Genomic DNA, 17,634 nt, shown 5'->3' with positions numbered 1-17,634 from the left:
GATCTAAGAATCCGACGAGGGAGAAGCTGAGCCGACCTGCAACGACGACACCACCGGTGGAGCCCTGCTGAATCGCCTCACCACTTCCCAACGACAGAGGAGATCTCCCTGCTGGAGAGTCTTCTTCCCTTTGACTGGTGGGAACAACCAGTCCCTTGCTTTTTCTTCGCTTCCAGGACGTCTAGTGGTCGAATTGCCCGTGCTGAGCACAGCGGCAACCGGATAGCCACTAACCACTGCACCGCGACCAAAAAGTGGTGCCTTGTGACTGAGCACTCCGCGGCTGGTCTCTTCCCTGGTGGTGCAACGATCTTCAACTTTCCTCTACGACGAGATCATCTCTTCTTCTGGCAAAGCCCCGACTTGCATCCACCACCAGGAACAACTGCCCCCGCCGCAGCTGTCTCTCCACTTTCAAGGTACTGTGTCCGCCTGGCTTCCCTTGTCACGGTTAGCGTGGGGTGTCTTAAATCCTTACCTTTCCCCTGGGTCGCCTCCAGACCTTCTCAACTTTTTGTTCTAAAACTGGTCCAACCTTTCTGTGACATTTTGCTACAAAGACTGGAAGTGCATTTCCACTGTGGTATTTTTGGGACATACCGCCTTGCCTCTCTCCGAGTGGGCCTGGCCTCTGAACTTTGTGATCTACAGTAGATCCTGCCTTGCTTGCCTTGCATTTGCTTCGTAAAAGTGTTGGTACTGAGTTGGTTTCATACCCTGCCTTTTTCTCTCCCTTCCTAACGAATACTAGAGTGTCATCTAGGTTAAGCACTCACCTCTGCCTGCAAATAAGTGGTGTCTTTGAACCTAGACTTGTCGGAATATTGTTATGGGATTGATATATACTTTAGTAACTGTGATTGAAGTTGTTTGCCATATTAGTGCCAGTGTGTTTTTCATAGATGTGTTTTAAATAAATAATTATATATCTTTACACCCAAGCTCTGATCAGTGTCTGCTTGTTCTACTGTGTAAATTGCCCTATCTTGTATACTCTAAATACTGCCTAACTCGTCTTGAGAGAAGTCTGACTGCTCAGCCACAGCTCCCAGGTAAATCTGGGTGGTGCAGGCTGCTACCAATTGGGTTTACTGCTAACTCCTGTAGTCTTAAACTTTTTGCAGTGGTCCCAGAGGGAACTGCACAGGTTTCTGCCAAACAAACACCATATGCAAAGATTTAAAACGAACCATGTGAAAAGGCTGGGGAAAAAATAATTTTAAAAAAAGTCCCCAAAAGAAACCATGTGAACAGCTTGGGGGAAAAAAATCAGCAAAAATGGGTCAGAAATACTGATTGGATTAAAAAAACACCTCATTGATACAAGTTTCAGAAGACTCCCAGTTCAGATTGTGAAGTTCTAGCTCGAATTTTTTTTTTTTTAAAGTGTGGTCCTGGACTAGGCCCAGATTGGCGACGAAAACCACACCAGGATGCACATTGCACAGGGCTGATATAAACCTCCAGCATTTCTACTCAACCAATGGTACATGGGGAAAAGAAATCCTTAACTGCCTGCGTGACAGGGTCAAGTGCTTCAGTGGGTTTTTTTCTTGCTGGGACACAGGTGGTTAGGTTGACACACTGACGCTTGGAGCGATGCTGCTGCAATAAAAATCAAACAGTTAGCCAAGGATACATGGGTCTACCTGAGACTTCAAAATGAAGATTAGATGAGCAGGGGTTAAAACCAGCTCTTGGGTGTTAGGCATCAAGCTAGTAAGCAGGACGTAACGTTGGGAAACCAGGAGAGAGTACACAGTGCACTGTAAATGCAACTCCCACATGAGACGTGAACTTTCAGTGCCGCCCCAAACTGGACATGAGAAAGGAACAGCCTCAAAAATAGGTTTGAAATCCCCGATTGTGACTCTTAAGTATACCTTTAAAATTGCCCCACCATCACCCACAGCAAAATAGAGTCGTTTTTAAAAAAGGCATTCGTACCGTTGGCATGTCCTACTACATATGTCAGGATTTTTTGTGGTGCCATTGCTGCTGGGGACTTTGCTGTCCAAGATGGGATGATAGCGCCAATTTGAGCTCCAATTTGTGTTCCTGCAATTGAAAAAGTACAATAAAAAAATATTATAGACGTACCAGTTTGACCGTACCAATATTTGCGCACTACACTCTGCAAGTCGGCACACATCCTCCCGCGCACACAAAAGGGATTTACGGTGCGGGGTCCTACCGGGAAATCTCCAAAGTTCCCTATATGCCAGTCCACCCCAGCTGGCAGAGAGAACAGAGAGCCGTCAGAGCACATACCTGAAAACGTAGCTCATACTCCGTCACAGAGACAAAAACCAACAGAGCGATCCCTGCCTAGAATAGTTGAGAAGTCCAGCCTGCTGGCATTCCAGTTATGATGATATGGCATTTATAACGTGCGTATACACAAGTGTTTCAATGCGCGATGAGGCCTGGGAGAGGAAAGAGAGGGAAGACAAAGACAACGATTCTACTAGGCCAAGTGACATTGAGTGCAGGGGGGGCAGGGGGAAAGGGTAGGGGATAGTGCAGTACATAGGATAACAGTAAGATAAATAAAGGCAATAAATAAATTAAAGTGCAGCCATTAGGTGGCAAGTGCATGGGTAAGTGCAGCCATCAGGTGTCAAGTGCTAGTCGGGGCTGTAGGGATACAGAACAGTCCCCGAGTGCAAGGGTTGCCAGTGGGGCAGAGCATGTGTGCAACTAGCGGGAAGGGGACCTGGGCCAGAGATCAAAGGGTAGCCAGGTAACCAGTGCAGTTTCAGATTCAGTCAGGAGATCAGCAGGGGAGAGGAGGAGAGAAAGCAGAAGCGAAGAGGAAGGTCTTGAGGTGCTTCCGGAACTGGAGATGGTTCTCCTCAAGTTTCAGAGGGGCCGGGAGGCTGTTCCAGAAGGAGGCCCCAGCAGAAGAAAGAGATCTACCACCAACTCGCTGCTTGGAGAGGCGCATGACCCTGAGGGAGTTGGAGGTGGATGAGCGAATAGCTCGAGAGGGAAGATATTTAGGGAGAGCGAGTTGAAGGTATTGAGGTCCCAGACCCCAGAAGGCCTTGTGGACAATGCAGAGGGTTTTGAACTTAATCATTGCCGCCACTGGGAGCCAGTGCAGAGATTTCAGTCCTGGAGAGATATGATCCCTGGGCTTGAGGCCAAGGACAAGTCTCGCAGTCGTGTTTGGATGAGTTGCAGAGGGCGGAGAGCAGAGGCAGGCAGATTGAGAAAGAGGCTTTTGCAGTAGTCCAGCCTAGAGAGAACCAGAGCTCTGGAGTCAGTGAGTTTCTGGGGGAAGGAGAGGAAAGGAAGAATACCTCTGAGGAGGCGCAGCTGCTAGTGTCACTTCTTAGAGATGTTAGAGATGTGAGGAGAGAAGGAAAGTGTGGAGTCGAAGATGACCATGAGGTTTTTAGCCTCACAGGTGGGAGAGGGAAGAGGGCCAAGAGAGGCCGGCCAGAGAGTGACAGGAAAGGAGGGAGCAGGTTTCCCTATAAGGAGAATCTCTGTCTTACTGGCATTAAGGCATAGATCATTGGCGGTACAACACTCTTGGATAGCAAAAAGACAGCCAGAGATGAGAGAAGGAGAAGAAGTGGCGGAAGAGAGCCTGAAAATGAGTTGGGTATCATCCGCATAGCACTGAAAGTTGGGGCAGAGAGATGCAATGCGGTGGGCAAGATGTGCCAGGTATTGGTTGAACAGCCAGGTAGAGAGGTTAAACCCCTGGGGATCACCACAGGTAGGGATACAGACAGAGGAGTGGAACTACCCAAGTTGGAGCTGGGAGGGTTGATCGGAGAGGAAGGAGGTCAGCCAAGTCAGGGCCTGATCGGTGATACCCAGGTTATCACGGAGACGGTTGAGCAGGATGGCATGGTTGACAGTGTCAAAGGCAGAAGAGAGATCAAGTAAGATAAGGACACAGGGGGTGTCGGAGTCAAGGTTGGAGAGCAGGTCTTCACGGATGTTCGGGAGAGCAGTTTCTGTGCTTCTGGCAGCTCTGAAGCCAGAGTGATGGTCATGGAGACAACCAACAGATTCAGTGTGAAGGTTAAGCTGAGAGATGGCCAGCTTTTCCAGGTGTTTGCCCAGGAAGGGAGTGATGAAGATTGGACGATAGTTAGCTGGGCAGGAAGGGGCAGCAGAGGGTTTCTTAAGAAGCGTGTGCACAAGGGAGTTCTTCATGGGGGAGAAGAAGACTCCAGTGGCGAAGGAGTGGTTACAGAAATCAGCCAGAGCAGGAGCCAGGGTGTCAATGTGGTCCTTGAGGGTTTGGAGGAACAGGGGTAAACCTGTTTTGAAATGACTTCTTGTCTAGAGACCTTGTCAGGGGAGAACAGGGGAAAGGCAGGTTAGGAGGGAGGCGAGGTGGCCGCAGAAGGGCCAAAGGAAGTGCAGGGAGTAGAAGGGGGAGAGGAAGAGAGAGAAGGAGAAAGAAAGAAAGAGAAAGAGAGAAAGAGAGAAAACAGGATGTCCTGAGTTTTAGAGATGAAATGAGAAGCCTGGGCTGTGCAGAGGGCCTTGGAGGGGACAGGAGAGGTAGAGACTGCAGCAGGATTGGCCAGCTCCTTGCAGATTTTAAAGAGTTCAGCCAAGTTGTTAGATGCCGCGGAGACGTGGGCTTGGATGTGGGTCTCTTCTTGGTGCGGACAGAGAGGCGGTATTGCCTTTGGAGCAGGCGGCAGGCCAGTTTGTCAGAGGATGTGCAGGAAGCACGCCATTTCCTCTCAGCCAGCCTGCACTTGCATTTAAGGGTGACGAGGTCTGAGTCGTACCAAGAATTGAACTTGGCTTTGGGCTTCAAGCGAATCCTCATGACAGGGGCTAGTACAGTAAGAGTGTCAGATATAGCCGAGTGGAGAATGGAAAGGGCTGTGTCAGGGTGTGAGTCAGTCAAAGGGGGATAGGGGCGTGAGAAAGTGGCGGCGAAAGCCTCAACTGACGCACGTTTCATGGGTCGGATAACCAAGAAGGTAGGTGGCAGTGCTGGACTTGGATTAGCCTGAGGGGTAGAGAGGGTGAGATGGGAGGAAAGGAGAAAATGATCACTCCAGGAGAGAGGAGTGGTGAGAAATGGAAAGGGGAAGATCTGAAGAGAAAAGAACATCCAGAGTGTGCCCTGCAGAGTGAGTCGGGCCAGAGGGGAGAATAAGAGAGTGAGAGAGTCGCAGAGGTCAAGAAAGAGTCCGGTGGAAGGACAGGAAGCATCCAGGTGGATGTTGAAGTCTCCAAGAAGAAGGAGCGGTCCGCCAGTTCAGAGAGGAAGGCAGAGATCTGACCAGGTGGCCGATAGATGGTAGCCACAGAAAGGCAATGGCCAGGAGAGAGGGAGAGAGCCTGCAGCCGAGGCATTCGAAAGAGGAGTAGGTATGCATAGGAATGACAGAGGCAGGAATCCAATCATGGAAGATCAGGGCTACACCCCCTCCGGAACGGTTGGATCTGGGAGTGGACAGGATCTTGTAGCCATCAGGGAGCAGAGTGTCAAAGCTTGTGACAGAGCTGGCCGTGAACCATGTCTCAGTGACGTCGAGGTCAAGTTCCTCTAGGAGGCGGCAGATGTCAGAAGAGTGTTTGACAGCAAAGCGAGAGTTTAGAGTGGCAATATGGAGGAACGTCCTGCAGATGTGTAGAAGAAGCCCGGGGGGGGGGGCAGAAGAGGAGGCAGGAGAGGGCAAGGTAGCCAAGGAGAAGACAGCAGGTGGAGGCGAGGAAGCCGTGGAGGGGGAGAGGGGACAGCAGAAGAATAAAGGAAATTGATGAGGCACGGGAAGCATCTATCAAAGAGGAGGTTGGCTTGAGGGCCTTGGACCATGACAGTGCCATTCAAGTAGATATTAATGATGACCTTAGAGGAGTGGAAGGAGGCAGGAGGCCCTCCCACCGGGTGCCACCATTAATGGGAGAGGACGAGAATTGAGAGAGCACAACGACCATAGGCAGAGTCCATAGGTCTGGCGAGGGAACGACAAAGAGGATGTCGGTGAAAGTTTGCCTGGAGGAGGCACTGGTATAGCTGTCAGCGATAGGGAGGCCTGGGTTGTAGAGCAGGATGTCCTTTTTGAACTTCTTCCTACCAGATGTAGTGAGGAGAGCAGGGTAGTCAATAGAGAAGCAGTTAGAAAAGATGGGAAAGACAGAGAGCTCCATAGAGTAGGCAGGGAGAGGGGAGAAGCGGAAGGGAGTGGGAAAGGGAGAACACTAGGGAAGGACACAGGGCAGGGTGCAAGCAAACGAGACCGACAGAGCAGACGAGACAAGTTGACAATTGGGCGAGACGACTGGCGCTTAGATTTAAATATTTACACAATGCAACTTTAAAAAGGAGAAAACACACCTAAGTTTGAGAGTCCTGAATAGTAGGGGGAAAAAAGGCCTAGGTTTCATAAAGCAATTTTAATACTTTCACAATGCAGCTTTAAAAACAGGAGAAAAACACACCTAGGTTTTGAGTTTGTTAAATGGACAGGATAGCAGGGTAGAGTGAGGTTCTAAATCTAACCCGGGCCGCTCCTGCCTTCCTTAGTAGCTTCTGGTTGATGGCTGGCCACTGGCTTCCCCTGCTGACACCTGCAGACACTGGCTGGAGCTGCCCTTTGCCTTGGGGCCCTTAGCCACAGGGCAGAGTGCTGATCTGGGAGGGTCAGTACAGACCACAGACAAGGCCAATCAGGGATGGTGCCCGGGCTGGGAAGGAGGGGAACCGCAAGAAGGAGGTGGAGGTCAGGGGAGAGGGGAACAACACAGGGGCAGGGGCCACAGAAACAAAAACCCACATATAACAATGCAAAAGGCCCTAAAAGCTCTTCAAACGGGGTCAGGCTCACCTGCTCGCCTAAGATGGAAGTGCCGATTACTGCAGCCCTGCGGGACGATAGACCCAGCAACACAAAGGAGACAGGCCAATCAGGGATGCTAGGCGGGCTGGTAGGCGAGAAGGAGGGATTAATCTACATATCATATGTAGAATCCGACACAGTAGTTCTTAATTCACCAAGCTAACTTTCGGAAACATCGAGTAATAGCCATGAAGCTTTTACTGCAGTTCGGTGACAGCGCTGATGTAGCAGCAGACTACCGCGCTGCCATGCCTGACACGAGGGCCCCTGGCTTCTCTGCAACATATGGTGCCCCATGTAGGCGAAGGCCTGGCACCCACAGCAGGAAGATATACATGAATTACACATTAAATCACTTCTATGCCAGCGGTGTACCCAAAGTACTATTGGTAATGCAGTGATTTTAGTACTTGAAGGGATGCATAGACTCGCTCTATAGTAGATGGCTACCGGGGTAGCTCAGCAGGTTGACAGACCGTTGCTGAGACTTTATATATGCAAAATACAATTATGTGTACTGATATATTGTTGTTTCTTTTAATGTGCATAAGGTTGAATTTAACCAAAAGAATAAAAACAAAAAAATATATGCAAAACTTGTTAATCAGATGACTTTTTCCAATTACTTATAAAAAAGTGCTATAAAACGTGTTTGGCCAAGGGATGGGTTGGGCAACGGGTTGGAGTATTTCTTCCTCTGTAGTGAAAACCAAATGTTGGCACCCATGAACCCAATTTCATTTCCTAATAACGGCTGTCAGTACCACAGAAGCATTTATTTGTGATTAACCAGTTTGAAAAATATAACATTTTTATAAATATAACCTGTGATAAAACACAAAACAAGGGGCACACAAATTACAGAGTATTGGTGTGGTGCTCTGACAAAAAATATCTCAAAGAAAACTAGTGAACGCAAGTTTCAGCAGCGTTTGAGCTTGGAAATGACTTTCTTCCTATGTTTTGTTTGTTTGTTTTATTAATTTGTATTGCGCGCCAGATCAGAGGGTATCAGGGCGTGGGAGCATCAAGGTTATTCTCTGCTTGGTAACTATGAATATGTAAAATGCACAATTGAACAACAATAATGTGTCCAGCATGTAGAATCCCTGCTTTCTACAGTGATCCCCCTCCCTGCCACAGTGATGTTCATGGTACATTGATTTCTGTGGTGTCCCTTTCAGGACAGAAGAAAACAAACGGTATGAGCAAACAGAGCTAGGAAATGCACAAATGCACAAATCGCCCATCTGCATGAGAAAACCCAAAAAAGAACTGAATTCACCTGTACTTTACAAACCCCACAAAATGCACGTAAATACCCTTCCCAATATTGCCGCTCTGCATTAAAGTAACAATCAACATGAAATAACTTTAAGACTTACCATAAACCAAAATTCAAACACCGAATAATAATCAACTATACAAAATGTGATTTGCAGCTGAGGAATCTCTCCCGCTCCTGCAACACCTTGCCTTGCCTTCCCGCTGTGCCTTCCCGCTCGTGCAAAAAAGATGACGAGTGAACGTTTAAACCACGTGATGCAGAGTAGCCCACGTGATGAATCGTAGGCGGGGCGTTGCTATGGTGCGCGTCTCGGATAGGAATTAGACACTACCTTCCGGGTTCACACTCAAGATGAGGGACGAGATGACTGACGTCAGACGTTACGTGCTTGGCGGGGAAGCAACGTGCCCAAAGTCACGTGTTGCTATGGTCCTTTCTCGGACGGGAACTAGACACTACCCTTTACGAAACGCACGTGTTCTGATTTCAGGCAGCATCAGGTGAGTGCATGCGGATCCAGTTCTTGTAGTGAATTGTATATGCATTTCTTTTAGCATCCATTAACTTGGACGCTCTCACCCCTTCAGAGGAGCCCTTTTGCAACCTCTGGAAGTACACGTTGAAGCTGCAACTCGTTGTATTGTACTTATCACATGTTGCAATTAAACTTTGTAAGTACGTGACTTTCTAAATATCTGTTTTTTAAATTACACAGGGCGGCCTGTTGTTGTTATAGACACAGTAGCTTCTCTGAAGCTCATTTATGGTATGGTTCAGGCTTGGAATGCTCGCTGACGCAGCAACTGCTGTGCAGCTACTTGACAAACCCTGCTCTGGTGTAAGTGACTACATGCATAATAATCGGCCCTGTTTCTTAACCTGGGCGAAGCGGCGGCTTCCCAGTGTGCAATTGCCCTGGGGGGCGCTGTTGGGTTGGTCCTTGGAGGGTGAAATTTCTCTGGGTGTGGGGCGCGATTGCCGTTATAAAAAGGGCTGTCTGTTAAATGAATGCAGAGGTGGTATGAAGTTATTAAGAGGTTTATTAAGTGTAAGCCATACAACAGCAGGCACTGCTATCCAGCCACTCTGCCAACTGAGACCCACTCATTCCAGAACTCCCACTCCTAAGAAAACATTCTATGAACAGAAGCTCCTGACTTCATAATGCAAGCCAAGGGTTCTTAATCACTGGTAAGTAAACATGAACTACAATGTGAAAGACACCAAGTATATAACACAGTATGAATATTAAATATATATGCACAATAATAAAGAATTGTAATATCCTTAACCAAACACATCTCCCTTCACATTAACAGCCATTTGGCCTTTATTCAAGACAGTAATCTCTGAACCGTGTTGGTCTCTTCCTAGCTCTTCCTTTACAGTTTCCTGAATCGATAGTAAAGCCATCCTCCCTGTTTACAGCAAGTTATTTTTCGCTATGTTCCATTTCCATTTCACCACCTGTGATCTCATCATTCATGTCGCTTTCAGTCCTCACCATACCATCCTCACCCACACTGGAAGAACCTTTGACTATCCTTGATTTGGACCAACATTCACCACCTTCTAGAATCACCACATTTCCACTAACTGCTGAAATCTTCCTAGGTCCTAAGAATTTGCTCTGCACACACTTGGATCCTAAACGGGGATTCTTTATCAGAACATAATCACCAATTTCAAAATGTCTTTATTTAGCCTTTGTAACCTCATCAAATCTCTGTTTGTACGTATCTTGTGCCTCCCTGATCAGCCTCATAATTTCTTGGCAATCTACCTCCACAAATCCTGCCATCTGCAGCCAACCCGGACATAACTTGGTTCCCGGTTGTCTGCCTTTTAATGATACAAATGGCGATATCTTTGTGGTCGAATGAGGGGTTGTACAGTAATACCATTTCTTTGAGAACCTTTTGTCCACTCTAAACCTGCTGCAGATGCTAATTGTATTCCACCTTTTATGAATCAGTTTGCTCTCTCTACTAACCCATTGGCTCTCGGGTGATCTAATGCTGTGCATACATGTTTGATACTAAACTTCCCTAAGAAATTCAACATTTTGTCTGAACAAAATTGTACTACATTGTCTAACTATTTCAGTGGGAAATGCCTCTTTATAGAATATGTCTTCAAGAAAAGATATAATTTCCATAGTGGTAGCTTCTCTGAGTGCTCTCCACTCCAGCCATTTGGAATGCTAATCTATCATTACTAACAAATATTTGTACCCCTCACCAAGTCCTTGTAGAGGCCCCACCAAGTCAATCGCCACTTTCTGCCATGGCTCACTGGGTACCTTTGCAGGAGAAAGAGGTACTTCCCTCACACACTTCCCTTTGTCGCTTTTCTCACACTCCTTACAATGCCGAACCTTCTTTTCAACCTCACGGTCCATGCCAGACCACCAGAATGACTGTCTAAATAGTCTCTTGGTGCCCCCCATCCCTAAATGTCCTCGGGGAGCTAGATTGACTAACTGGGGTCTAATGCTACTAGGAGGAACAGCTTTGTTTCCCCTTCTAAGTCTACACCCATCTTCCGACAGACTTAGTACTTCCGTCACCTCATAATACCTGTCATAACCCCCGTCTAAATTGTTCTTATGGAGCCACCCTTCCATGATCCAACTTTTACCTTGCTCAATTCAGTATCCTCTGCCTGCTTCTATTCAATTGTCTTTGCTTGCCGCATCATATTCGACATCCGTAATAACCAAATCCTGTTCTCTGGTTATTTCAATATTGTCTTCAATCCCAACCGGTAATCTAGATAGGCAGTCTGCCACTACGTTCTCCCTACCCGGTATATGACAAATTGTAAAATTATAACCTAACAACCCTACCATCCACCTGGCAATTCTGGGTGAATCTTTGGCCCAATCTGAACTGCTCATGAGTTGAATTAACGGTTTGTGGTCCGTCTTCACTTGGAATACTTGGCCCCTATGAAAAAAATTTGAAATGAAGTATTGCCCAAGATACTGCTAATGCCTCCCTCTCAATTACAGAGTAGTTTCTCTCTGCCCCCCTCAATGGCCTTGAGGCAAACGCTATAACATGCTCTGTTTTACCTGAGTCATATTGTGTCAATGTGGCACCTAAACCCAGCATGCTGGCATCTACAGACAGTGTAGTTTTTCTTCCTGACACAAATCCACCTAGTGATGGGACCTTGGCAATGCCCTCTATTATAGTTGTGAATGCTACCTGGCAATCCTCGGACCATCCAATATTAATACCTTTCTTGAGTAGGTTCCTTAATGGAGATTAAATGGACGCAAAACCATTCACAAACTTATGATAAAATTCCGCAAGTCCCATAAATGATCTTAACTGATCTTTGTCAGTTGGTGCGGGAGCTTTGCAGATGCTTTCTACCAATGTGCTCTTCGGCAAGAAATCTTCATTAGATATTCTGGGTCCCAAATATTCTACTTCCCTAACTGCAATTTTGCATTTGCTTCTTTGAACAGTAAGCCCTGCCTCTTTCAATCTGGTCAACACACACCTCAGTGATGCCTCATGCTCACTCTCACTTTCAGTATACACCAATATGTCATCTTGAAATACAGCTACTTTTTCAATGCCTCTTAAGACCTCCTCCAGTACTTCCTGGAAGACAGAAGCAGCTGATGCTAAGCCAAATGGCATGCGGAGGAACAAAAGCTGTAAGGTGCTGACATTGTTCCGAGAGAGGTACTTGATGGTAGGCCGCAGATAAGTCAATCACTGAAAACCATTTGGGTTCCCCCAAAGTAGCTAAAGTTTTGGCAATGATGGGCAAGGGATGTCTCTCGACTAGAATATTTTGTTTAATGCCCTAAAGTCCACAGAGTCTCAATTTTCCATTGCTCTTGGTCACCAGCACTACCGGGGATAGCCATTCCGTACCCCCATTGCGTTCGAAGACTCCCTTACTAATTATTTCAGATAATTCTTCACGTAAATGTCCCCTCTTGTTTAGAGGTACTGGCCTTACTTTGTGAATCATGGGTTGGGAATTTGTTTTGAGTTTAATGTTGTGTTCAAAGTTGTTGTTTCCCTAACTTCTCTGTAAATACTTTTGGAAATTCTCTAGACCATTTGTCTTCCATTTCCGCTATGGTCACCGGTTCTAAAGCACTTGCTTGTACTCTCACACGTAGCTTCCTCTGTTCTGTTCTTCCCAACCTAATAATAATGAGGCATCCTTTTTGGCAACCAAAATGCATGCAGAGCACCTCCGTCCTTTATATGAAACTAGTGCCTGGAATTGTCCCACTATATCAATAGCCGATTCACAATACCCACAGGGTTGGACATTCGCTAGTTTGAGAGCACTTGGACCCTTCCTTAAGGTGTTCTTCAGAGAGTCCTCTGATATAATGGTCCATGGCGATGCAGTGTCCACTTTCATCTTTAGGTTGCATCCCTCAATCATGAACTCATCAATTGGTCCACTCTGTTCTCCAGAAACCGCTGAAATTTGATAAATGTGCCTGGGTGTTACTACTTGGGTGGGTGCTGGTGATGGTGTACTCACACTCATCCGATTCATTTCTGCATTTTGTTCCCTTTGTTCCACCATGTTGATTGATGAGTCCCTGCAAACATTTACAAAGTGACCTTTACGTTTACATTTGAAACAGTCTGCGAATCTGGCCGGACATGTAGGAAAATTGGAACCATTTTTCGGACTCCCACATTTGGCACATCTTTGGCTCCACCCATCTCTTCTACTAGTGCCAGAGTTCGGCTTTCTTCTTGGGCCTACCGCACACACAGCATGTGGGACTTGTTTGTCAACTTTCATTTCTTTGATGTACTGAGTGGTTTGCTCGATGCTCCAGGCGAGTTCAATTGCCTGTTCCAGGGTGACATCTTTTGCCAGCAGCTTCTCTTGTATCCTCATGCTGTTGGTACATCTCATGAGTTCATCCCTTATTAAAGAGTCAGTTAATGTCTCAAAATCACAGATGTGACTTAGTGTTTGTTGTGAGAGATGCAATGTAAGACTCAACAGGTTCTGATGCTTCCTGTGTCGGCTGAAAGAACTTATGATGCTCAAAAGTTACATTTTTCTTGGGCTCAAAGTCTATCTGTTTTAGGGCTACTGAGTACTCGTCCGTATCTCCTGCTTCCTCGCTTTGGGTTCTTGACAAGCCATCGAAAACACAACGTCCTTCCGGCCCCAAATTGTGCAATGGTAATGCCTTTTTCCTTGCAGCACTAAATCTGTCCCCCTCCTATGGCTACAAGGTAGTTTTCAAATATGCCCTTTGACAGGCTGACAGGATGTTGAGGTTTAGTGCTTTAGATGTTTTATGGTGTTCTCTTCAGGGCGGTATGGTTATGACAAAGTCTCAAATGTATGAGAAGAGTTATTGAGCAATTAACTGCTGTGACATAAAATTCCAACGTTCTGCATTCTTTGTTTGGCAGGGATCTTTTCCTTTGAGGTCATTCCCCTGCCGCAGCTGAAATAAGGCTTTCTTTGCATATAGTTTTTTCCTAGCAACCACGTCACATTGCTTGTCAGAGAAAGCTGGGTAGAGCGAATCTGATGGGCAAACCACGCCCCATCTAGGCGTGTCAGAGCTGGTCTCGAACTGCCGTGCACGAGCGAGGATCAATTGGCCACTCCCCCTCCTTTTCGTAAGTCTCAGCCTCGTAGAGATCAACACTTGCGCTGCCGTGAGCGGTAGAGGGGGGGGGCCCTCCTCCTTTCCCTGTTTGCAGCGTTGATGGGGGCAGAACCAGGCGCGCGTGCTGGGGTTGGCCTCACGCTGCCGTGCGCAAGCGAGGGTAGTGAACGGGCCTTGACGGGTTCAGGCCCCTCCCCGGCTTTCCGTTCACACACAACAGGTCCCGGCCCTTCCGTGGGCATGATGGCGGGGCCCGCACGCGCTTCGCTCGCTGTCCCCAAGCACACCTCTTAACCTGGTCCTCGGTGTCTGCTGTCGTACGTACTCCTTCCAAACCGCTCCCAGGTTTGCTGGCAGGGCAAGATCCACAGCCGAGTAGCTGGGGGCGAAGCGGAATCAGGGATATGGAGCCGGGTAGCCGGGGGAAAAGCGGAATCAGGGATATGGATGCTGCAGTGTGCCACACGCCGATCCAAAGTCTTCGTCGCCAATGTTAAATGAATGCAGAGGCGGTATGAAGTTATTAAGAGGTTTATTAAGTGTAAGCCATACAACAGCAGGCACTGCTATCCAGCCACTCTGCCAACTGAAACCCACTCATTCCCGAACTCTCACTCCTAAGAAAACATTCTATGAACAGAAGCCCCCGACTTCATAATGCAAGCCAAGGGTTCTTAATAACTGGTAAGTAAACATGAACTACAATGTGAAAGACACCAAGTATATAACACAGTATGAATATTAAATATATATGCACAATAGTAAAGAATTGTAATATCCTAAACCCAACACTGTCGCATGAATCCATCAAATTACCGGCCAATAGCCCTTTTAGACGTCGTAGGTAAAATCTTCGCGAGCCTCCTATTAAACCAACTATCAAAATGGATAAACAAAAACAAAGTTCCCGACGTAAGACAAACAGGATTCGTAAAGGGAGTGGGTTTTAGCCTTAACCTACTTATCGTGAACTTATTAAAAATGGAGGCTATTCGATCTGTCAGCAAGTGTACCTGGCGTTTATTGATGTAGCTCACGCATTTGATGGAGTCGACCGTGGAATACTATGGGATAAATTAAAAATCAGAGGCTGTCCTCGCAGCCTGATACAGGCCATGAAAGAGCTCTATACAGATACATATGTCCAGATACGCCTAGATAATGAAGGCAACTTGTCAAAGCCTATTAAAAACAGACCGGGGAGTCAAACAAGGGTGCCCATTGGGAGCAACACTCTTCAATTTTTACATCTCTGAAGTGGCAACAGCACTAGATGGAGTAACTTCGTTTCCCCCAAAGCTGGATTTTATTTGCCGACGATATGGTCCTCTTAGACTTAACACCTTATCGCACTACAAAGAAAGTTGAATGCTCTGAATACCTACATAGAGGATATTGGCCTTGAGATAAATGCGGCCAAATCAGAAATATTGGTACTTGCAAACCGGAAAGGACAGCGAGCAACCAACTGGAATCACAAATGAACATTGGGTGGAGACCACCTGAAACAAGTCCCATGTAGTCGATACTTTGGAGCTTTAATAAATTCAAGTATAAATGACGATCCGATGGCAAGAAGAATCGCAAGTAAATGCAAGCAAGTGACAGCCCAAGGGACCATCATACAAAGAAAGTATGGAAAACACTCCTATAAACCCATCATACATTTTTATAAGAGCAAGGTGATCCCATCTTTAATCTTCGGAGCTGAGAACATGTTTGGCTGTTAAAGTCAGATTTGGTCTAGGTGCGAAAGCACCCTTTTGGAAAATAATTCTAGTTACCGCAAGGATTCCCTACTGCTTGTGTTCTATACGAAATCGGGCTGTCCACGCTGAATGCCAAAATAACATGGAATATGTTGACTCTATATAGTAAGACAATGAAGGATGCTGACTTGCCCCAATTTGAAGTAATGATTGAATATAGAAAGCAGGAGAACAAGTCACTACTTCAAGATTGGAGAAAAAAGTGCAAAGACACCTTGAAACAACTTAACACAGATGAAAAAACCCTGAGAAACAACCCAAATGCTGTGAAAAAAAAAACTGTTCCAACTAGATTGGATCGACAATCGAGAAGAGATCAATGCATGAAAAACTCTGATAGAAGCCAAGAGCCTGAACAGCATACCAAACTATATGGAAATATTCCTGTGTGAACATCTGAGGAAACTTTTCCTAAAATTCAGACTGAACTTGTTCGAAACTAAAGAAATTAAAAAACAAAGACAAAAAATAGGCGGCGATGACCTGAAATGCCGATTTTTTTTTTTTTTTTTGCCATGCGGAGGAGGAAACCTTAAAACACCTGGTCCTCTTCAGCTTGCACTTACGAACTTTTAACAAATTACTTAGGAAAAGAGTTGAGCAACGGAATGTCCTACAGTGCAGAAGATTGGTGGAGGAGAATGCACAGCAGTGACCGAAAAAGACTGACTTTGGGACTCACTTTGTTTCTTGAACAGATACAAATGAAGATGAAAGAAGTAGATGGGTCAACGCTGAAAAATAAATGACTCAATAGAAATTGCAGGCTACGATATAGTGAGGGAAAATAGAGTTTTGATGCCTGCTATTTAGTAGAATTTTTTAAAAATAATTTTAAACAATAGGAGTCACAAACTGTATGGTGTTTGTTTTCAAAAGTTTGTAATAAACTAAATGAAAAATAAAAAGTACGTGACTTTCTAAATATCTGGTTTTTAAATTACACAGGGCAGCCTGTTATAGACACAGTAGCTGCTCCGGAGCTCATTTACGGTATGGTTCAGGCTTGGAATGCTCGCTGGTGCAGCTACTAGACAAACCCTGCGCTGGTGTAAGTGACTACATATATAATAATCAAGCCAGTTTCTTGACCCGGGCGAAGCGGTGGCTGCCCAGTGTGCAATTGCCCTGGGAGGCGCTATTGGCCTGGTCCCTGGAGGGTGACATTTCTCTGGCAGTGGGGCGCGATTGCTGTGGGGAAGAGTAGCCTCAGCACAGTAGCGGCAGCCAGTGGCATTGCCAGGGAGGCCTGGGGGGGCTGTGCTCCCCCCACTTAAGGTAAACAGTGACCATGTTCTCTGTTCGTGGTGTTATTTGTGACGCTCACGGAGGCAAATATCTGCATATCACACGGCAATACTCCTTCGTTTGTCTCAAAATGAGCAGTGATGGAGCAGCTTGATGATGGGCCATTAGTCACTGAATTATTTTCGTGCCTGCATTCTGATGGGAGGGGGAAGTGCAGTGGGGTGTGGGTAGTTGATGTGCACAAAAGCCTCTCTGCAGGAGTGCTTGTGACGTCACACATTACCTTTCATAGGTGGCCCCCCCCTTACTTTTGTCTGTGCCACCCTACTTTTGTCTTTGGCCCCCTCTATGCCTGTCCTAAATTTGATTCCTGGCGACGCCACTGGCGGCAGCTGCTGACTGGCAGGCACACAGTACTTGCGTAACGTTACGGAAGTTGGAGGCTCTCTGAACTTTACTGCCACTTGGGGGAGCGGGCATAAAACGGCGCCTTTCCTGGTGGCCGCCCGCCTTTGTAATCAAGCAGGAACAACACACGACAGGGGAAAAAAGATGGCTGCATTTGAGCATTCCCGGCTTCCCGCCCGACACTCCAATTGCTGTCTTCCCAGACATGTGAGCAAAGGAAGAAGACTACATTGCCTCCCCGACTCGCTTGTGTGAGGAACTACTCAGAAAGAAGGTAGGTACAGCCCGATGCTTCTGTTGACATTTTAGAAAATTGTTCCTTTAAACTGTGTACATAGCGTTCGGCTGGTGCTCAAACAGTAGTTTGCATAGTTCCGAGTGTGCTCCGGACAAGAACGGGTAAATGGAACTTTTTTTGTTTTACACTTCCTAGCCCAGATTTTTTTCCAACATGTAGACGCC

The 17,634-nt window shown here is 46.5% G+C and overlaps 1 protein-coding gene and 1 long non-coding RNA gene across 12 annotated transcripts in view; one reads left to right on the top strand and one right to left on the bottom strand.

Annotated features, from left to right (window-relative positions):
• The window catches only part of LOC138503741 (uncharacterized), a 267,570-nt gene extending 259,217 nt beyond the window's left edge, over nucleotides 1–8,353 (bottom strand). For 5 of the 6 annotated variants that reach the window (XR_011279695.1, XR_011279694.1, XR_011279696.1 and 2 more), the window contains exons 1-3: nucleotides 8,216–8,353; nucleotides 1,948–2,058; nucleotides 1,513–1,605 (exon numbers count right to left, since the gene is read on the bottom strand). This is a non-coding gene — a long non-coding RNA (uncharacterized lncRNA). The remainder of the gene's footprint in view (nucleotides 1–1,512; nucleotides 1,606–1,947; nucleotides 2,059–8,215) is intronic. The other variant, XR_011279698.1, reaches the window with a different exon arrangement.
• Nucleotides 8,354–8,444: 91 nt separating this feature from the next.
• The window catches only part of AKIP1 (A-kinase interacting protein 1), a 275,624-nt gene continuing 266,434 nt past the window's right edge, over nucleotides 8,445–17,634 (top strand). The window contains exon 1 of one of the 6 annotated variants that reach the window (XM_069623698.1): nucleotides 8,445–8,618. Coding sequence is in view for 4 of the 6 variants with exons in the window: in XM_069623697.1 (XP_069479798.1) it covers nucleotides 8,772–8,789 (18 nt within the window). In the remaining 2 variants the exon portion in view is untranslated. Of the gene's footprint in view, nucleotides 8,619–8,685; nucleotides 8,790–17,634 lie in introns of those variants that run through there. The other 5 variants (XM_069623700.1, XM_069623697.1, XM_069623702.1 and 2 more) reach the window with 5 other exon arrangements.

The sequence above is a fragment of the Ambystoma mexicanum genome, chromosome 11, assembly GCF_040938575.1.
Source record: "Ambystoma mexicanum isolate Mex_15411 chromosome 11, UKY_AmexF1_1, whole genome shotgun sequence".
Taxonomy (NCBI): Eukaryota; Metazoa; Chordata; class Amphibia; order Caudata; family Ambystomatidae; genus Ambystoma; species Ambystoma mexicanum.
The sequence above is the reverse complement of the archived record's forward strand: the minus strand, read 5'-3'. Positions and strand labels throughout refer to the sequence as shown.